The following is a 23,866-nucleotide window of genomic DNA, read 5'->3' as shown; positions in this document are numbered from 1 at the left end:
ATCGTTCTGTTCTCTTTTAAAGGATTTACAATTTCAGCAGGGTCTTTCTGTACAATTCCGTCTGTCATGGAGGATGTTAACGTTTTAGAACAAGCGCCTGGGTCCGGATTTGTGACTATTTCACGATTGCCACTTGTAAGGCTACATAAATGTGACACAGCAGGAGGTTCGCGTTCCAATACTTTAGTTTCATTTTTATCTCAAGCACCACACGATGAGAAGCTGCTGTTAATTCCATCGCCATTTAAGCATACTTCAGTTTTATTCTTAGTTTGTGAAGATGTTCCTCGAAGAAACTTTGGAGAGCACCTTTTTGTGAGTTCAAAAATTGTTCGTGATGTAGCTTTTTCTTTCCCTTGGGAGCACCTGAACACAGTACAGCGTCGATTATCGGAAGTAATGGGGGGACATGGCTGTTCGGTAAACTGGTTTGTTCGGATAATCGAAAAACGAAGTACTGTACAGTAAATTTACTCATAAAAACAGGCGTCTCTTTTAGTATTATAAAGTAACATACAAAGGCAACTTCAGTAGGAATATGTAGTAATTATCTCGTACTTGTTCCTCATAGAAAGGATGCTCAAATGATTCAAATGGCTCTGAGCACTATGGGACTTAACATCTATGGTCATCAGTCCCCTAGAACTACTTAAACCGAACTAACATAAGGAGAGCACACAACACCCAGTCGTCACGAGGCAGAGAAAATCCCTGACCCCGCCGGGAATCGAACCCGGGAACCCGGGCGTGGGAAGCGAGAACGCTACCGCACGACCACGAGCTGCGGACCATAGAAAGGACAACGCGTTTACGTTTAAGCATTTTGTATCGTCAAGTTCACTTCTTCACGCAACAGCACACAAGTAGTCGTAACATAGGACAGAAGGTGACTGCACCGCGAGAAGCTCTTCTTGGGGGCGCGCAATCCTTCAAACTGCGCGGAGCAGCACGCGCCAACCCTAAGCTGGCGCAGCTGTAGCTGTGAACAGCTTCGATACTGCCGCTGCTTCTACTGCCAGTGCCAAGCCGACAGAAGTGTGCTGAAACTCAACGACTGGCGGCTTGGCCGGTCAGCAGCGCCTTGTGAAGGCCCCATTAGAAGCAATGTTCCGCTAGCGGTGGCCCAGTGCGGCGACTACTGTGGGAAACTTGGTTTGGGATTGAGGGGGATGACGGGCGGTAGGGTGGGAGAGTAACAGGTGCGAGGGAGTACACAGTTCGGTTAAGCGGTCGTTCGGTTGACCGACGTTCGGTACTGTACTTGAATAGTATTTCCTAAATCTGTCTCCCTCACGAGGCATTGCCCTGTTGGCACTTTAAACTTAAAAGCACAGGTAAAATACTATATCTTCACATAGAACGCACACGCAACACGTGGAACGGCGCCAACTGGAAACGTGTATTTAAACTCATGACACTCATTAAATTGTTCTGACCTATGAATGTACTGCTTGATTGTTAACTAGAACAATGAGTTGCAAGGGCACGGAGGGGCGATGAGAGACAATGAATCGCGTATTTCTTAATTTACGAATGAGCAATGCCCATATGTTAACAATAGATACTACTTACGTGCATCCCTGTCACAGTCCTTGGTTCCCTCGACTCCGATTCAGAAATAGTTTTCTGTGACACATAGCCGCGTCACAGTAGATATACAAGGTGAGTCACCTAACATTATCGCTGGATATGCTTCGTAAACCACATCAAATACTGACGAATCGATTCCACAGACCAAACGTGAGGAGAGGGGCTAGTGTAATTGGTTAATACTAACCATAAAAAAATGCACGAAAGTATGTATTTTAACACAAACATACGTTTTTTTAAATGGAGCCCCGTTAGTTTTGTTAGCACATCTGAACATAAAAACAAATACGTAATCAGTGCTGTTTGTTGCACTGTAAAATGTTAATTACATCCTGAGATATTGTAACCTAAAGTTGACGCTTGAGTACCACTCCTCCGCTGTTCGATCGTGTGTATCGGATTCAAAGGGATTCAAAGGGATTCAAAGGGAAAGGTGATGGACCTTAGGTACAGAAGAGACTGGAACAGCACATTACGTCCACATGCTAACACCTTTTTAATGGTCATTTTCACTGACGCACATGTACATTACCAAGAGGGGTGAGGTATACGTACACACGTGGTTTCCGTTTTCAATTACGGAGTAGAATAGAGTGTGTCCCGACATGTCAGGCCAATAGATGTTCAATGTGGTGGCCATCATTTGCTGCACACACTTGCAATCTCTGGCGTAATGAGTGTCGTACACGCCGCAGTACATCTTGTGTAATGTTGCCTCTGGCTGCCACAATACGTTGTTTCATATCCTATTGGGTTGTAGGCACGTCACGGTACACATTCTCCTTTAACGTACGCCACAGAAAGAAGTCCAGAGCTGTAAGACTAGAAGAACGGGCTGGCCAATTTATGCGTCCTCCACGTCCTATGAAACGCCCGTAGAACATCCTGTCAAGGGTCAGCCTAGTGTTAATTGCGGAATGTGCAGGTGCACCATCATGCTGATACCACATACGTCGACGCGTTTCCAGTGGGACATTTTCGAGCAACGTTGGCCGATCATTCTGTAGAAACGCGATGTGTGTTGCAGCTGTTTGGGCCCCTGCAATGAAGTGAGGACCAATGAGGTGGTCGCCAATGATTCCGCACCACACATTTACAGTCCACGGTCGCTGTCGCTCTACCTGTCTGAGCCAGCGAGGATTGTCCACGGACCAGTAATGCATGTACCGTAGATTCACTGCCCCGTGGTTTGTGAAATCCGCTTCATCGGTAAACAGGTAGAATTGCAATGCATTCTCCGTTAATGCCCATTGACAGAATTGCACTCGATGATTAAAGTCATCACCATGTAATTGCTGATGTAGCGACACATGAAACGGGTGAAAGCGGTGACGATGCAGAATGCGCATGACACTACTTTGACTCAGTCCACCGTCTCTCGCAATGTCCCGTGTTCTCATGTGTGGGTTCATGGCAACAGCAGCTAACAAACCAACTGCACCTGCTTCTCCTGTGACGGGCCTGTTACGGACCCGTTTGCGTGCTACGACCATACCTGTTGCATACAGTTGGCGGTAGATGTTTTGCAATGTGGGGCACGTTGGATGCTCTCTACCCGGGTACCATTCTGCATACACCGTGCAGGCTTCAGCTGCATTTCGTCGACACTCGACATAGATGAGTATCATCTCCGCCTTTTCAGAGTTCGAATACACCATGGTCACAGTTCCTACAACACTACACTAACACAGACGTCTGGTAACACGGTGTACTACAGTTGGTCTGCATGCGGAGACGAATGCAGAAGAACAATAGCAGCAAGTGCTACATGCGGACACTGCGACAGCTAGAACAAACCACAACAGTGCACTACAACCACACTCGTAAACACGGTCGTCATCGTAAATATGTCCCTGCAGATGCTGCTCGCCGACCGTGGCCCGTGTTTGTTACAACACGCAACTGAACGTCGGAGGTTTCAAGGGTCAACTTTAGGTTACAATATATCCGGATGTAATTAACATTTTACAATGCAACAAACGGAACTGATTATGTATATGTTTATATATTCAGATGTGCTAACAAAACTAACGTGGTTCCATTTTAAAAAAATGTAGGTTTGTGTTAAAAAACATACTTCCGTGCATTTTTTTATGGTTTGTATTAAACAATTACACTAGCCCCTCTCCTCACGTTCGGTCTGTGGAATCGGTTAGTCAGTATTTGGTGTGGTTTACGAAATATATCCAGCGGTAACGTTAGGTGACTTACCCCGTAAATATCAATTACATTATATTCGTATTAAAATTAAAAGTTGTGTCAGAAACACCTTACTTTTTTCTATATATCTGTGAAACCAACATTTCAATTGATAGTTTTAAAATTATCTACCAACTCTGCGCAGGGCCCCTAAAGACGTGGAGCCCTGTACAACCGCACTGTTACCACAAGCCCGAGGCTGGCCATGATCGGTCCTTCTTTAATGCGGGAAACAATCTCTAGTTAACATCACGTAGCAACCTTGGAGCAATTTGTTACCACTCGGATAGCGATGGAGGGTCAACCAGGCACCGAGTGGTTTATATAAGATGGGGCTAGACCACATCGCACCTAGCAGTTGCTTCACATTGTTGATGAATACTTGGGGACTAGTCATTTCGTTGGATTATCGCAAATTTACTGGTGCAGGAATGGACTTTCCTCTATATTCTCCCAATCTGGCTCCTTACTACTACTTTTTGTGGCGCACATTGAAAGACACTGTCTATTGGAACAATCCCACCATGCTGTACGTGCTTTAAACCGTGTTCTGTGCAGCATATGAATCCATTTCCGTTGAGACAAAGGATTGAAACGAAGAAGAACAACCATTATTCCAGCAGTGAGTGAAGAGTACTGTTCCATAATGATAGCATACAGACAGCACAGTGCACGCTGCCACAAGAGAAGGTATAAGTTACCATGGAAGACAGGACAAATAATTATTTTCAGATATGATTAGTGTTAGAGGACATACTTTTAAACCCAATATCTGTGTAGACTAATCTGGAACCAGTCTATCGAATACACAATACAGACAGCACAGTGCACGCTGCCACATGAGAAGGTATAAGTTACCATGGAAGACAGGACAAATAATTATTTTCAGATATGATTAGTGTTAGAGGACATACTTTTAAACCCAATATCTGTGTAGACTAATCTGGAACCAGTCTATCGAATACACAATAAAATTCCAGTTTAAAAATGTCCTGTTTTCAATGAAAAGAAAATTCACATTTTTGAGACCATGAGCAAAGCATGAAAGACATCAAGAGTAATATCTGTCTGGCTTGATTGCAGCTAGACATTACAAAAGTAAAATCTCAAATACTTGCCAAAAACATGGTAAAATGTGCCTTATGACCCTTCCACTATAGAGCGCGCGCGCACACACACACACACACACACACACACACACACACACACACAAACACACTATCTATAACTCCTTTCTGTGACCACTTTATCTGTCAGTTTTATTTCATTTCATTTCATACTAAATATTCAGTTTGTGAAGAGTTACCTTAGACTAAGAACAAGTAAATGAAATTAAAAAAGATTATTAAATAGATTGTTACAATACATACTGAAAAGCCACTAATACAGTATATGAATTTGTTTTGTAATAACAGTAAATAACTGTTTTTTTAAAATTACTATCACAGTGAATACAATAACAGCGGTAATAGATATGTAAGGGAAAATGAAGAACTTGCAAAATAATGGCTTCTTAATATTTGAAAATAATTGTGGATAGTTAACAGATTCTTATTATTTCACAATATTTTACTTTGCTTTACAGTTAAAGAGCTAAAATCAAAACTTCTACTGGTAGAGATCTTTCACACTTGCCGTAACTACATCAGGAAACAAAATTCCTTAGTTTTAACCTATTGCAGGTGGAATATGGTGGTGGTTGGTGGTGGTTAGTGTTTAACGTCCCGTCGACAACGAGGTCATTAGAGACGGAGCGCAACCTCAGGTTAGCAAAGGATTGGGAAGGAAATCGGCCGTGCCCTTTCAAAGGAACCATCCCGGCATTTGCCTGAAACGATTTAGGGAAATCATGGAAAACCTAAATAAGGATAGCTGCAGACGGGATTGAACTGTCGTCCTCCCAAATGCGAGTCCAGTGTGCTAACCACTGCGCCACTTCGCTTGGTGGGTGGAATATGATTGCATATTTATTGACAATAGAATAAAGTGGTTATTATCAGTTCAGATCTTCATCTGCAACTGTTGAAGCTAATATTTTAATTTTGAAGGTCATAGACAGCATATCTGATTGGAGGAAGGTAGTCATATATACCAAACAACTACGAGACAGTTTATTTGCGTATTCATGTCAGCAATGGTGGATAATGTTTTCCACAAAAATTTTTAACATTAACAATTTTAGTGGAAACGTTAGCAAATTTTAGCTGAAATGCTTGTACAGATTTCGGAAAATCTATTAAACAACATTTGTTTCTTTCATGTGCCTGTTATTTTCACTGAATATAATTTACTAGTATTTTAATGGTATGTTTCTGAAACTACTTATCGAAATTTAGTTTCTATCCCACTTATATGGAACCATGTTTCTAGGTTTTTTGGGAAATTTTTAACAGTATTACTTTAAGTTAGTAAATATCATCTCCAAATAAGACCAACATAGAACTAGTGTTCATGAATAAGAAAAATAACGGCGTTAGCCTAGTATGGAGCCTTGAGAAGGACTTGTGGCATTGTGTTCTCTATCTAAGATTATCATACTACCTGTAAGGTGAGAAATCTTCTTACCCAACAAGCCTTTTCATAAGGAATAAATGGATGAAATAAACATGGGTTCTGTTAGACCACTGGCAGGGCACATATAATATTTCACACATAACCCAAATGATGACGGTTTTAATCTCATTTATAATCAAGATGATGATTAGCGTATCTATAATTTATCATAATCTGTTGAATGTTATGGTAATAAACAAACAATGTTCTGTATTTTAAAAAATTAATACATAGTTTAAATAAACAGAAAACTTAAGTGCAAAAACAAAGAAATGAAAATGTAGAAGAGACACAGGTCTGATCATAAGAGTTAACTAATAAAGTAAAATTAGTTATGATGGTTATATAATAGAAAAATTACAAGCTCAGTTTCAGTTTTTACTAAAAAATAGCTGTACTTAAAGGTTTATCAGTCTAGCAAGTTCAATCTAATAATTCTGTGTTAAATTTTCAGGTTGTCGCCAATGCTTTTCCTAAACTTCAGAGAGGTGGTGATATAGTGGAAGAAATAGATTATGAAGTTATTAACCCTAAATCAATGACAATCCCACAGATTTTTGGGGACTCGGGCTTTCTAAAGCTCCCTGGAGTGTTTCCAGCCATATTCAAGTATGTAGACTCACAGTTCTTACATTATATATATATATATATATATATATATATATATATATATATATATATATATATATATATATATGAAGAAAGCATTTTACTGTGTAAAGAGGTGCATTACAGTTTTTTTAACACAGAATCTTATTTCATGTAATGTGAAGTATGAAATGAAGGTTAATGTTAACTACACATAGCTAGTATTTTAATTTTGAAAGCTTATATGAAATTGGTGAAGCAAAGTCTTCCACTTGTCAACATTGTTGTACATACAGTGATAAAGAATGCATGCTGCGTGATATTTTCAATTGTATAGTTGGTGGAGACTGTAGTTCAACTTAAAAGTAATAAGGAATTTGTGTATGAAATAATTTACATCGTAAATGACATACAAAATGTCTTTTTCGAGACACTATGAATAGATAGCAGTGTATTTTCAATGTCAAAAGCAGTAATTATTACAATAAACATATATATATATATATATATATATATATATATATATATATATATTATCTTGCATAATTATTGAATGTAACTAACAGTGTTGTGAATGTTACTACCTGTTGGTGATGACAAGCTTAAACCGTTAGTTGGTTTAATTAGAGTGTTTGAAGCTCAACATAACAATATCAACTTCAAAGTAAAACTCATCTTCAAGAACGACATATTACTAATGTGTTAATTATATTTTGTAAAACTTAAACATGGCGGCAATTCAGCAACTGTGTAAATTTGAATAGAATGAAGAAAATCAGCCAACCAGTTGCAAACCAAAGGTTTATATAGCCCTTGGCATAGGCTATATATCTTCTTCAGAAAGAGTGGGCCTTGCTACATCACACTGTGATGAAGAGTTGCTGCTCGACCCCACAACGTCTGGACATGGTTTCACCTTGGTTTCGTCATGTCTTGAAAACACTCACTATTTTTATACATATCGAAACATAGTTCAAGGGCTAAATAAACTTCCTTTTGCAGTGGGTGGGCTGAGTTTTCAACCTCTTTGTATTATCTATGTAAACACTGGTTTTTAACTGCTTATGGAGAGTAAATTTAATACTCATTCTCCCCTTCCATCAGAAGTTTACTTGCATGTTTAGCAGGCCACATGTGTTTAGGTGTGAAGATAGTCTTCAGGTTCTTACTTTAGAGTTCACAATCATGTTTTCAACACCACGTTGATGTTAACATTGCATTATTTTATGTTGTTAATGCAATTCTCCAGACTTAAAAGGAATATTGTGACATTTAACAAGCATCATAGACATTCTACAGTAGCATAAAAGCAGCAGTTGATTTTATTTCATGTTTTCGAAGTTCTGTTGAATAGTATTTAAAATAAAACTCTTCTTTAACAACTACATATTACGAATGCCTCAATTACACTGCATACGCAAACGTTTATAGACAGTGTATTATATATTCTTTTTAAAATGCCATAGCAACTAATATAAAGATTTCAATGTAATTTACTGATGTGGCTGGTAACCCATCCACAAAATATGTTTTGAAGTCAGTAATAAAAACATAGCAGACAAATTTTTGTCATTTTACTCCATTCAAATCCTTATTTAAGTGTGTTATGTGTTTTTGATAAATAATACAGTTCGTTCAGATACTTTGAGCACAGCCTGGATGGAGCTACATTGTAATTGCCTCTTTCATTTTCGTTGTGGCTGAAATGCTATGTGTGATTGGAGGAGAAGTGAGAGAGGCGTTATGTTATGGTCTGTGTGTGTGTGTGTGTGTGTGTGTGTGTGTGTGTGTGTGTGTGTGTGTCAGAGAGAGAGAGAGAAAAGGAGGGAGAGAGTGTGGATGTTGAAATTTACCATTCACTGCCATCTTCAATTTTCTTGTTTTTCATTTTTCATGTTCCCACTATCAGAATTAAATATTTGACTGGTTCTTTCAATTTAATATTACATTGTGATTTACTGGAGAGAGGGAGATAAGGATGGGGAAGGGATGCAAAGGGAGGGAAGGCATATGATTTGAAGACATCATAGATAAAGGCGCTTTGGTCATGGAGGTCAATGACCTTGGTCACGTGATGTAAACAAGTTAAAACCTTACGTTTTGCAAACAAAGTGCGCTAGAGTCACCAGCCATACTACTGTCTTGTATCCAATACCACGTTAAACATTAAACTGGGACACAGAATCTCATCAAAAAGCTAGTGTAAGATAAATAATCGATAGACCAGTTAACTCTACACATAAATGACCTACCAGTGATATTGAAGGATTCTTCAAAAACCCACAATATTTTCTAATGACATTAGTGTACTACAGAAGAACATTAGTGATAAGCCTGTACATTTTGACCTCCTGCATAATAGCGAGTACTTCCACCTTTGGCACATATAACAGAGACAACACATCATGGCCTGGAAGCAATGAGGACTTGGTAGGTCACTGGAAGGGGTTGGTACCACACCTAAATACACAAGTCACTTCATTTTCTGTAAATTCTGGGTATGGGTGCAATGAGCCCTGACATAATGTTCAACCACATCCCAGATATGTTCTATTGGGATCATATCTGGTGAGCTGAGGGGCCAGCACATCCATCAGAACTCGCACTGTGTTCCTCAAACCACTCCATCACACTCCTGGCCTTGTGACATGGTGCATTATCTTGTTGAAAAATGCCACTGCTGTCTGGAAGTATGAAGTAGTATATGTGGTCTGCAATTAGTGTACAATACTCCTTGGCCAAGATGGTACTCTGCACAAGCTCTGTTGAACCCATGGATGCCCCCGTGAATGTTTCCCAGAGCATAATGTAGCCGCCACCAGCTTGTAGAAGCAAATTATTTCACATTCTATTGTACTGATTTCTTTGGGTATCAGTATCACTTGATCTGACCTTTCAGTATCTGCATCATGCTTGCTTGTTACCTACTCGTATGCTATGTGCACCACAAATTTATTTGGCGATAATGCTGTGTCGCATTTTCGCCAAGTGTTGGAGTGTCGACAGAAACAAATGGCTGTAGAAAGCGTCCTAATACTAAATAATTAGTTATGTACCGTTAATAATGAAGTACATAATACTGTATGTATAATTTTCTTTCAATAAATGGCATGAATAACACAAAACTTTTAGTACTTTTTCTACATGGAGTGCATTATAGTATTTTACATTAATTTATATGGGATAAATCGTTTTGTTTAACGAGTGTTTCGCTCTATGAGTGTTGTTGTTGTTGTTGTCTTCAGTCCTGAGACTGGTTTGATGCAGCTCTTCATGCTACTCTATCCTGTGCAAGCTTCTTCATCTCCCAGTACCTACTGCAACTTACATCCTTTTGAATCTGCTTAGTGTATCAATCTCTTGGTCTCCCTCTACGATTTTTACCCTCCACACTGCCCTCCAATACTAAATTGGTGATCCCTTGATGTCTCAGAACATGTCCTACCAACCGATCCCTTCTTCTGGTGAAGTTGTGCCACAAACTTATCTTTTCCCCAATCCTATTCAATACTTCCTCATTAGTTATGTGATCTACCCATCTAATCTTCAGCATTCTTCTGTAGAACCACATTTCGAAAGCTTCTATTCTCTTCTTGTCCAAACTATTTATCGTCCATGTTTCGCTTCCATACATGGCTACACTCCATACAAATACTTTCAGAAATGACTTCCTGACAATTAAATCTATACTCGATGTTAACAAATTTCTCTTCTTCAGAAACACTTTCCTTGCCATTGCCAGTCTACATTTTATATCCTCTCTACTTCGACCATCATCAGTTATTTTGTTCCCCAAATAGCAAAACTCCTTTACTACTTTAAGAGTCTCCTTTCCTAATCTAATTCCCTCAGCATCACCCGACTTAATTCGACTACATTCCATTATTCTCGTTTTGCTTTTGTTGATGTTCATCTTATATCCTCCTTTCAAGTCACTGTCGATTCCGTTCAACTGTTCTTCCAAGTCCTTTGCTCTGACAGAATTACAATGTTATCGACGAACCTCAAAGTTTTTATTTCTTCTCCATGGATTTTAATACCTACTCCGAATTTTTCTTTTGTTTCCTTTACTGCTTGCTCAATATACAGATTGAATAACATCGGGGAGAGGCTGCAACCCTGTCTTACTCCCTTCCCAACCACTGCTTCCCTTTCATGTCCCTCGACTCTTATAACTGCCATCTGGTTTCTGTACAAATTGTAAATAGCCTTTCGCTCCCTGTATTTTACCCCTGCCACCTTTAGAATTTGAAAGAGAGTATTCCAGTCAACATTGTCAAAAGCTTTCTCTAAGTCTACAAATGCTAGAAACGTAGGTTTGTCTTTCCTTAATCTTTCTTCTAAGATAAGTCGTAAGGTCAGCATTGCCTCCCGTGTTCCAGTATTTCTACGGAATCCAAACTGATCTTCCCCGAGGTCGGCTTCCACTACTTTTTCCATTCGTCTGTAAAGAATTCGAGTTAGTATTTTGCAGCTGCGGCTTATTAAACTGATAGTTCGGTAATTTTCACATCTGTCAACACCTGCTTTCTTTGGGATTGGAATTATTATATTCTTCTTGAAGTCTGAGGGTATTTCGCCTGTTTCATACATCTTGGTCACCAGATGGTACAGTTTTGTCAGGACTGGCTCTCCCAAGGCAGTCAGTAGTTCCAATGGAATGTTGTCTACTCTGGGGGCCTTGTTTCGACTCAGGTCTTTCAGTGCTCTGTCAAACTCTTCACACAGTATCGTATCTCCCATTTCATCTTCATCTACATCCTCGTCCATTTCCATAATATTGTCCTCAAGTACATCACCTTTGTATAGACCCTCTATATACTCCTTCCACCTTTCTGCTTTCCCTTCTTTGCTTAGAACTGGGTTTCCATCTGAACTCTTGATATTCATACAGGTGGTTCTCTTTTCTCCCAAGGTCTCTTTAATTTTCCTGTAGGCTGTATCTATCTTACCCCTAGTGAGATAAGCCATCCCTGCTTAGCCATTTTGCACTTCCTGTTGATCTCATTTTTGAGACGTTTGTATTCCTTTTTGCCTGCTTCATTTACTGCCTTTTTTATTTTCTCCTTTCATCAATTAAATTCAATATTTCTTCTGTTACCCAAGGATTTCTACTAGCCCTCGTCTTTTTACCTACTTGTTCCTCTGCTGCCTTCACTACTTCATCCCTCAAAGCTACCCATTCTTCTTCTACTGTATTTCTTTCCCCTGTTTCTGTCAATTGTTCCCTTACGCTCTGCCTGAAACTCTGTACAACTTCTGGTTCTTTCAGTTTATCCAGGTCCCATCTCCTTAAATCCCCACTTTTTTGCAGTTTCTTCAGTTTTAATCTACCTATGAGTAAGATTCTTGAACGAATTATACTCTCTATAGGAGGTTACACTGTGTAGTATTTTAGCCAGCATTATAACAGCCAATCACATTGAAACCCTACCTTTGTTGTGCTCAAAAATATCTGAATTGTTTATCGATAAAATTGCGTTAGCTCTAGTTCATCTAAATTACGTAAACCCTCCATGAATTGCATTAAATACCGCCGTATATGTTGTAAGGTATGTTTCAATTAACGACAAAAAATGTGAATTTAGGCCTAAAAATCGAAACTAACCTGACCAGAATAAAACATTCGATAAACACACACACAAATGTGCGTTCTGAAAATAATTATTTAGACCTATTATTGGTGTAACACCATTAATTTAGGAAGGGGATGAAGATCATGCATCATTAGAAAATACAATTAATGTTAACTAAGCAAAACCTAGGGAGGCTAAGTATGGTACAAACTGCTGTAGCCTCAACTACAGCTCTCTAAAACGTTTGCCACTCGAAACTAAGGTTCTCTAAAACTTTTATAGACTTCATTTTCTGTTATCAACACCAGCATGTAATAGATATACCCCCACACTCACACAACATAGCTAAATGTGATGTTAAGAAGGAATGATGGAAGTTGTTTTCATTACTTAAAATGCAACATGATATTTTAGGAAAGCAGGATAAAGGAGTTTTATTAGGATATATCACTTAACCAGGAGCAGTGATCACCATTGCTTTGTTTATACAATCAAACACGACACAATCGAAAATGGTGGCAGAAACTTAAATTCTCCAAAGATGATGAGACAGTAGATATCTCGAAAGTAGATTCTTTGATGAAATAATTTATAATTACGAGTATAGACACACACAAACACACACACACACACACACAAATATGCAGGCTTCTTATCATTGTATCAAATACAACTTAAGATCACTATAAAAAATTGAGCAAAATGTAGCTATATTACTGCTGCAAGTATGTAAGATTTCATACACTGTTTAAGCACAATGGAGTTATAGGTTAGTAGAAGAGAGTAGTTTGATCTTTGTGCCATATATTAAATTCATCTAAATTCCTAAAATTCATTGTGAAAACAAGCACATGAGCACTACCGCAGGTTCAACTCACAGCCTAAAATGCACCAAAAATTACCATTGTTTCTGTCACACTTTACACTCGTCGAATGTGCAATATTCCCACCCCATTTCGCAGGCTCAATACATCTTCAGTTGTTATAGGACTACTGCAAATCAAACTTAAAGCCTAAAGTACACTGGGAATTAGCAAAGTAGACAATGACAACCTCACAAAGAGCAGTTTACCATACATCTTGGAATGCATTTAGCATAGCAATATGATCAGAATGCCTACTACCAGCTCGGTAAAAAACATCTTTTTCTGTTGCAAAGTCGACAACGGTATTCCCACAGTAGTAGATTTCTAAAGTGTTTTCCTCATTAAAGCCAGCATTACAGCCTTTCATTCGCTGTGTAATACACACACTCACACTTCATTAAAGAAAGCATTACAGAGAGGAAATTTACTGTGGTGTGTAAATAATTATGATGAGTCAGATGTGAAAATATTCTATGTAACTTTTTGGTACTGTCTGCACACATCTGTAACGAAAATTTATGATGAGACAGTATAGTTGATGAGGTACATGATAAAATATCTCATCATGATTACCCCACATGTTACTAAGTGGAGAAGATGATGATCACAGGAGAATGAAGGCCCCAAAACTGTATTAACTCGACACTTAAAATTTAATCAACTTGTCCCTCAAACTATATCACCTTGCCCCACAAACAGCATCAACTTGCCCCTCACACTGTATCAATTTGAACCCAAAAACTGTAAATGCGTTAACAGGAAATAGCAATGGTGAACGGCAAACAGTGATCGGTCAATGGGAAGGCCACATTAATTGGTAAATAGCAAATGGTAAACAGCTAATGGCAAACAGTAAATAGTAAACAGCAAAAAGTAAACGACAAGTGGCAAATGGCGAACAGTACATGGTAAACAGTAGACAATGTATGGTAAATGGGAAATGCTAAACGATTAACAATAAATAGCAAATGATAATAAATAAGACTAAATGGGGAACAGTATATGGTGAATGGTAAACAGTGAACGGTAAATGCTACATGTTGCTGCCTTTACTTCACCAAAAAGGGGAAATATCATCATAGTTGTGAGCTGTATGGACTCTGAACACTGCTGGTGCTTACATTACGCCACTACTAGTCCTCCAAAGAAAATATATGATGTTGGAATTTATGGATAGTGCAACTGCAAGATAAATAACAGCTTGTCATCACAGTGGGTGGATACAGACACAATGGTCTGATCAGTTTGTGAACCATGTAAAGCCACCATTAGATGAGCTTGTCATTTTCATTCCTGGTGGATATTAAAGGCACATAAGGAAAGTAGATTTGTTAGATAACGTATGAGCAAACATCATTGACGACATAATGTGCAACCTTCTGACGTAGGATTAAGGACCCTTTGAAAACCTACTATGCCCTAGAAATAGAAACTTGCCTAGTAAGTAACACAGATCATGCTGTCGCCCCATTATTAACATCCCAGGAATTTGGGGCAGCCTACCATCTAGAAACAACAGTTGATGTGTCTGTGAAAAACTTTTCTTATCTCATAAAAGAGGAACATTATTAGGGAGTATTCATCATGCTAACCCTCCTCAAGAAAGTAATGCTAATTACGAAAATGTAACTGGTCATCTTCATCTTCTGTAGTTGTGTCGTCCTCAGCTGCATATAATATTACAGCATGTTGATAATACTGATTCACAAACTAAGTTGACACATGGTGCAATGGTTGATGGAAGTAACTGTAAAGGAATTAATCATTTACGGTTGCTCGCATCAGCAACCGCGCCGAGTGTCAACCTAGTTTTGGCAGACAGCAATCACAACTCCATAAAACACTATTTTTGTGTCATGGGCCTATCGCCCTTATTCTTTGCAAGTCATCTTCAATGCCCTGGAATATGTACATATTTTTCTTTATACTATTTGGTTTATTTGTAATGAGATTATATATATATATATATATATATATATATATATATATATATATATATATATATATATATATATATACCAGGACGCTGCTATTTTATGAACTTTTATTCAAGTATTGTACAGTTAGGCGATAAGCTTATTTGGTCTGCATTCCCATTTTCAAGCAATCTGCAATTATGTAGCACTGTTAGTATCCATACTTTTTACATTATAAATTTGATTGGTTTATAATAGTGTGTAGAGTACTCACTTCCATATAAGATCAGATATATTCTCAATAGTAGATGTTGTTGAACAATGTTTGCTCAAATTTTCTTTTTCTGTAAATCAAATCTTTACTTGACAGAAGTCAACGATGTTGTATGGTTACATATTTATATTACTCATTTATGGAATTATGAGGTGGTTATAGATTCCATGTACAGGTTTCTTTGAGTAATCTTTGTATTTCATGTAATCTATTACCAAGTTCCAAAATTTAGACGAAATTTTCAATAAAATTTTTATGTTTAATTTCAGTCTGTTCGTTTAGAATTTTGTCTAGGTGTTTTCATGAGTGCATGTATTTCTATTTATTCTAAAAGTCATTATTGGGCCTTTGGATATTATATGTAGGATTTTCATTGTGTGGTCAAACTGGTTTACATTATGGTTGTCTGTTTCCAAATCACAGAAAATGTAAAGAAACTGGTGTCACCCTTTTTGGCATGTTTTCGATATCAGATCAGAAAATTTCGTCCTGCTTGGCCTATATAAAACTTTTCACAGTCATTACAATTAATTTTATATATTTCTGAGTGGTGGTAGCTTCGTTTTACTGGAACTGATTTGTGCTTTTTGTGCTTTTATGGTGTGTGTGGTACGATGTGTGAATCACGTATAGTATTTTTTAATAATAAATTTGTTTGACTGCTGTACTTCTTATATATCTTTGTGGTGTATTAGTGATTTTCCATTTTGTTGGTGTTTCTCTTAATAATCTTATGTCAACAATATTTGGGTATGTATGGGATTTTTTAGTTTATCGTCTATTTGGCTGAGTATACTGGGATTAGATTGTTTTTTGTGCTATGTATTTGAGGCTCTCAACTTATTTCTGTGTAGATGGTTGTTGTAAAGGTAGATTAAATAACCTGTTTCTCATTATGTGAAAATTGACATGTTTATGTGGTTTTGGATGAAAAGAATTTGACTTAATAACCTTATCTGAGGTTTTAGGTTTTCCGTAAATTCCAAATTGATGTGTGGTGTTAATCCTGTTTTATTTTTAGGTCGAGAAAGTTGATTGATTTATCATGCTCATGTTATATTGTTAATTTCATATTAAAATAAAGTTCATTTGGTGTTGTATATATCTGTTATATGTCATCATTAGAACTGTCTATTAGTAGTAGAGTGTCATCTACATATCGGAAAGAATATTTAATTTCATAGTGTGTGAGTTCTTAGTGCTGAAGAATTTTTGTTCTACAGTTTTGAGAAATATGTTAGCTATTGTACCAGCTATGCAGTACCCCTTCATCCAACTGTATACCACTTGAATAAAGCTTCATGAAATAGCAATGTCGTGGTATAATATATATAAACTATCTTTAAAGATATCTACTATCCTGCAAGCCATGAGGAATACAAAATATTTAGTTTACATTTACAACATTGTATATATAGGTTATACACACTTCTGGCACTTTTTACTTTTCTTCGATATAATAATAATTGCTTTTTATCTACATGTTGCAGTATTGTTCCTTTGGTACAGCTATTCTTCATCTGATAACTGCCATATGTATGAATATGTATTTGTTTTAATTTATCTCCATGTACAAATGCAAGGTTTTTTATCTTATAATTTTTTTCTTAAGTTTGCTAGAGTGTTTGCTTTAAAGTGTGTCTAGTATTTTATCACTTGTTTGTTCCCAGCAATGACTTTATTTATGTGGTAGTTTTCCTGCATTTCTATGAGGTATTTGCTGTGTTTGTTTATTCTGATTCTTTTTATATCTTGTTTCATGTTTGTATGATGGCTGATGAAGTGTTTTAAGTGCTCCGTTAATGGTGACTGGCTTGTTTCCTACTTCCACAACTTATGTGTTTGTTGTAACACAATTTAAAATTCCTGCATGTCATGCCTTTGTATACTGTGTCATAACTTCGACATTCGATACATTTTGTGTAGTTGAGCCCATAGTATGTAACATATCCTTATATGACATTTTAAATTGAATCTTCCCACTTAGCTGCTAATAGTTTTACTATATTTCACACATTATGCCTATTTTGATAGTACTGCCATTGTCAAGACACCTGCAAATATTACAGTTGGTAAATTTTATTTACTTTTATGATATTTGTATATGGAGTTCACTGTACATGTATACTTACATAATGTTGAGTGAGACACATGTATTGCATATCGATGAATCATTTTGTTAAATGTTGCTGTTTGTATGATGGTAATATATACTCACATACTAGTTTGACAGCTAGTTGACAGTTCTCAATGGTGATATTTGTTTATGAAATGGTCATAGGTAGTCAGTGGTACTATTTGAGATACAGAAAATTTAGTTGCTGTTTAATCTTTAGTTATTTTCTAGAATGTGAATAAAAAATTGTAGGTAATATCCGTCTTTGAAGTCTGTCTGTTCGTTTAATATGTAGTGGGGATAGTTTTTTACATGTATATTAATTTCCAATTCTTCCATTATGTTCATGGCATGTTTAAGATTTAAAGTGCAGTTTCTAGTCTGTCGACTTTATGGATTTGTTTTTTTACATGTATGAAGACACTCGATTCTGTTGCATTCTCTCTAAATCTGATATTAAAATTTCGTGTTGTTCTCCAATGTAAAATTTGTTACATTTGTCGCATGTAATTTTGCATACACCCTGACTAGCGTATCCTGGTATTTTGGGTCTTCCCAGGTGGGGTTTGTTCTCAGTGCTAGTTTCATGGGTGTATGTTTCAGTATATTGTTCATGCTGTTTCTCCCAAGTATACCATTGCTACATATTTGGGTTGTGCTTTGTTTGTTTTCCTTATTCTTTTTCTTTCATGTTTCTCTTGTTAGCGTTATATTTATATATATTGGCTGGTTAGTGAGTTCTGTTTTTTCTGTATATAATTTTTGTACTATGTGCAGAATCACTCCCATGTATTTCAGAGACAAACAGTGTTCAAGAGCAATTGCTTCCGAAATGATCTGAAGTGTTTTAGCCTCTTGTTCCTCTTGAGGTGATGTGGACAGATCTGAGTTGGGGCAGGAATAAGCTTCAGGTGATTTTCATTATGGTAGGTGATAAATTCTTCCAGAGCCTTCCACAAGGATTGTTCTACCGTTCTAAATAATCGGCCTGAGCAGTGATTGGACAGTCATCAGCATAGAGGAAACTCTGAGTTCCTTCAGGCAATAATGGAGCAAGCTCACTGTGTTGCAGTAACCCTTCTTCTGTGGTTTCCAGCTGCTTCTTTGATCATGAAATTTCACGAAGAATCTCCGATTCTGGAGAAAGTTTCTGATGATGAACGTGTGTTTGGAGTCTTTGATGATGTAATACTTTTGTTAGAAGAAACTGATGATTAAGAGTATTGCAAATCACAGAGAGGTCCATGAACACATCGCCTGTGACGAGCCATTCCTCGAATCCATACTTGATGTGCTGTGTGAACTTGAATAACTGTGATGTACACCTTTTTCCTTCTCTGAAACCAACTTGCTGTGGTATAAGAAAATGCACCACTCTTCCCATCAGTGTCTGAAAGAAGAGGACTTTGTAGAGGTGACAGAACAAGAAAAGGGGCCTGTAATTTTTGCAGCTCATACGGTCTTTGCCTGTGTTAGGAATAGCCTTGTGCGAGACTTTGGGGATCTGGCAAACCTGGACCCAGTTGTTTATTAAATCCAGTAGCCAACCCACAAGACCGAAGTTCTTAATCTGCTCTACTCATATTTCGTCTGTTGCAGGTGCATCACGATTTATAACCTATACACTGAGGTGAGAAAAATCATTGGATAGGGATATGCACATATACGGATGGCGGTAGTCTCGTGTACACAAGGACTAAAAGGACAGCGCATTATGCGGAGCATTCATTTGTACTTAGGTGATTCTAGTGAAATGGTTTACGGCGTGATTGTGGCCACATGACGAGTATTAACAGACTTTCGACGCGTAATGGTGTTTGGAGCTAGGCGCATGGGACATTTCATTTCGGACATCATTAGGGAATTCAATATCCCGAGATTCACAGTGTCAGGAATACGCCGAGAATACCAGGTTTCAGGTATTACTTAATACCACGGAAAATGCAGTTGCTGACGCCCTTCGCTTAACGATCGCGACTGGCGATGTCTGCATATAGTTGTCAGTGTCAATGCACAAGCAGCACTGCGTGAAACAACGGCAGAAATCAATGTGGGCCTTACGACAAACGTATCCATTAGGATAGTGCGGCGGAATTTGTCGTTAACGGGTGATGGCAGCAGACGATTGACGCGAGTGCCTTTGGCAACAGCACAACATTGCTTGTAGTGCCTCAACTGCGTTCGTGACATTGTTTGGACTCAAGACGACTGCAAAACCTTGGCCTGGTCACATTAGTCTCGATGTCGGCTGGTAAGAGCTGATGGTGGGATTTACATTGACACAGACCTCCATAGAGTCCAGTTATCCTTGTTGACATTGAAGCATTAGGAAATCATTTTTCCTATGTGATACTCCACCTTTGATATGTTCTATAACTAAACTAAACTCCATCCAAGCAGGTCTCAGAGGACACTAACGGCACTTACCGACCGCTGTGTCATCCTTCACCATGGGTGTCACTGGACTCAGATATGCAGGAGCGTGTGGTCAGCCCACTGCTCTCGCAGTCGTTGTCAGTTTTCGTCACCAGAGATATGTGCTATATGAAAGTCTTATCCTGACCTGTTATATTTGTTGTAAATCATGTGAATGAGCTACTGTATGTCAAGGAGATTGAAAAATCTCTTTTCTCTTGTCTGTAGGTCTAGTCAAATATTTCTGTAAACATTTCGTTTCACCATAGAGTTTTATTAATTTACCATCACTTCAATCGATACTTCTATCAGGTATTCATTCTTTTTGACAAAAAAAATCATTTCTTAATCATTCCCACTGGTCTTTCTTTCTTTCTTAGTCTTAGTAATTTTAGGTTGTAGAAGGGAATGTTGAACACTTGTCAGTGTTGTTTGGCTCCAATGATTTGATTACAAATGTACAAATGAGAGGTGTAAAACTGTTACACCTGTTGTTTAATCACCTTACAGAAGAAGATGTTGCTGTTTTCTTAGTTTAGGGATACTGCATCACAGCAATCCCTCCACATCAACAGCACAAGCTACTCAAAGCAATAACTGTAAAATCAGCCGTGAGATACAAATATATCTTTCTTTACAAAATATGAAAACCAAGCGTATATCATTTTAAAGATATAGACACATTAAAATAAATTTATCAGATAATAATAATGATAACAATAGTAGAAGTAATTCATATCGACAGCATTTGGTGCTTTTTCATATTGACTTAACCAATGCAAACAAGCTTCTAGGCAAAAACTTCATGATCATTGGAGGCCACCAAGTAGTTGTTTGAGTGAGCTAAAATATTACACTGATCAGTTAGTTGTCCATTGAAACAGATAATGGAGTCAGAGCCATACCTTCTGGAAGTTGATAAATAAGGACCACTATAATGATATGCTAAATTAGATGCTTCAGATATTTTATTCAAAACAAAGCTATAATTCAAATATCTTTATGCATTTTGTCCTATGTAACAGTTGTAACTTCCCCTTTCCCAGTGTCAACAATATTTTTGGATTCGATACATACCAACTATGAACACACAGTATACTTCGTACTTTGTTATTAAATTTTTAAAATTTCGCAGCATCAGTCGTAATCTGTAACATACACAATGCTCCAGCACAGGTAAAACAATGAACAAACATCAGTTACTAAATAACTGTGTTACAGAAGTTACTTTTTTGCAGGAGACTCGGTGCTAGTGATGCTTCAAAAAGAAGATGGATTGTTTTTGATGGACCAATAGATTCGAGATGGGTAGAAAATTTGAACACTGTACTTGACGATAATAAGAAGCTTTGTTTAACGTCTGGCGAAGCTCTTGAACTGACAGAAAATATGTCAATAATTTTTGAAGTAGTTGACCTGTCTGAGGTGAATATTTCAAATTTTGTTTTATCTACTACATCTACTACTATTAGTATTCCTACTGCTCTTTTTTAAGGTTTTATTTATTTAAATTCTGTGAGTGGAAACTGTAGGAGGAGTAATTTGATATGCATATATATATATAACTGCTTCAAATGTAGACCTATGAGTATATCATTTATTCAATACATTTTCGTATTCTGAGAATTTAGCCACGAGTTTTATAACTCTACAACATATGCAGACCAAAGGCATCTATGCTGAGTCGTTATGTGTTGTATAACACTTTATAAAATGCGAAAAGGCGCATCAACGAAGTTTTCAAATTAATCTGTAGGCATAAATTATGTAAGAATTTGGTTCACACAATAATCATAATTCTACGTGATATCAATATTTTCAGTGCACTGGGAATAATAGTTAATTACTTGCAAAATACAGGTTTATTAAAACTTGACCATGGTTTCAACAATTTTAAAACTGTCTTCTTCAGAAGGTATTGAATCTGTTAACAAATATTATGACATATTGTGTAGAACATATATTGCATCATTAAAATAAACAAAATTACCAGAAACTTTGAAAAATAATTTTAGTGAAGCATAATCATGTAGGAACACATTATTTATATCCACTAGGGGAGTCATAGGCTGTTTAGTACATGTGCATGTCATTCACTTAATCACCATTTCAAATATATAATTTAAAAGTAAGAGCTCCCTATTATAGCGGAATGTCTAAAAAAATTTTAAAATATCACACATTTGACATTGAGTTCAACAATGTGTAGTGTGTCACTTGGAATATAACATTAAATAAAAATAAGAAATGTTGCTTCGCATCCTACAGAGAACTAGTGACCTGCACTGACTGACTAAAGTGTAGAAGCGTTAGTTCTAGTTCGCCTCCGGTAGGTGGCGCTCATAGATGCCCTGTATCCATGTAACTGCAGTGAGTAGCGTGTGTGATATCAGAAGAACATATTCATTACTAGAGTTAACATACTAACTAAAAAGTTTAAAAGAGGGAGAGGGGAGCGAGTAAAGAGTGTGCCATTAAAGTCATGTAGCTATTAAAATGCCTGCAGGCTCAGCTAAACATATCAATCTATTCACAACACCATAAAAAGGCACAAGAAGCACTTGTGGGTGAATATGCAGATGTAACAAACATGAGTGACAAGGCAAGAGCGCTTCAAGAAAATATTATCAATTTATTACAAGCCCAATACTAAAATATTAAGATTAACCATAAGGTGAAAGAATACTGTTATAGGCGAAATTGCAAATATTAAAAGACAAAGGCAGATTGGTGAATGAAATGCTAAAGGAGAAAGCATACAATATGAACCAATACACTAGAAAGGGGAGGGTAATATAAAATACACAGCAAAAGAGTGAATATATGAAGACCGCAAAGCAGCGTACTTATGTCTAGAAATCACTATGATATAGGCAGAATAAAACACATTAAAAATTAAGAAAAGTGGAAGATGAAATGAACATTGCAAAATAATAAAATAAAAGGCATACTATTAGTTCTTTTAAGACAAAGCTCTACAGTAGAGAGCTACTACTTTTAAATCGTGTATTTAAATAGTGATTTAGTGGAAGCCACACTGGATATTCAACGACTCCCACACTGGATATAGATGATGTAGTTCTATGTAAGCATGCTTCACTAGATTGCCTGGCTAGCCACACAGTCTAATGCGCTGCTTCCAGAGTGGAAAGGCATGCTGGTCCCCAGCAAGAATCTCCCCGGCATATTAGTGTTGAGGCCCGGTTTGCCAGCCAGCCTGTGGATGGTTTTTAAGGTGGTTTTCCATCTGCCTCAGTGAATGCTGGCTGTTTCCCCTTATTCTGCCTCAGTTACACTGTATCGGCGGAGGGGTGGGTGGACCACTGTTGCCTGTTGTGGGGCTAAAGTGGGACAAAGCCTCTACGTCGCTTGTAGGTCCTCCAGTTTAAAATGATGCCATATCTGTTCTACACAGTCTGCCATAATATTTGTTAATAGATACAATACCTTCTGAAGAAGACAGTTTTAAAACTGTCAAAACCATAGTCAAGGTTTAATAAACCTGTATTTTGGAACTGGTTGGCTGTTATTCCCAATCCATTGAAGCTCTTGCATTCACAGGTGCTGATGCACAGCCACTTTCAAAATCGTACACTCTCAGTATTTTATCAGTGTATAGGATCACAGCCAAATGAAAATACCACACATTATAAAAACAAGTCTCACAACTATTGAGTAATTATACATTTATTTGCCAAATTTTAAGGACATAGAATAATAATAATAACAACAATAATTTCATTATGCCATTACAGCAATAGACAACATCAAAA

General features: G+C 37.4%; 1 protein-coding gene across 1 annotated transcript in view; it reads left to right on the top strand.

Moving 5' to 3' along the window:
- The window catches only part of LOC126298331 (dynein axonemal heavy chain 7-like), a 1,150,327-nt gene that overhangs the window by 307,163 nt on the left and 819,298 nt on the right, over positions 1-23,866 (top strand). The window contains exons 20-21 of the mRNA XM_049989626.1: positions 6,797-6,951; positions 21,332-21,518. Of these exons, the coding sequence (XP_049845583.1) occupies positions 6,797-6,951; positions 21,332-21,518 (342 nt within the window). The remainder of the gene's footprint in view (positions 1-6,796; positions 6,952-21,331; positions 21,519-23,866) is intronic.

Source organism: Schistocerca gregaria, chromosome X (genome assembly GCF_023897955.1).
Source record: "Schistocerca gregaria isolate iqSchGreg1 chromosome X, iqSchGreg1.2, whole genome shotgun sequence".
In the NCBI taxonomy this organism is placed as follows: Eukaryota; Metazoa; Arthropoda; class Insecta; order Orthoptera; family Acrididae; genus Schistocerca; species Schistocerca gregaria.
This window is presented reverse-complemented; position numbering and strand designations above follow the sequence as displayed.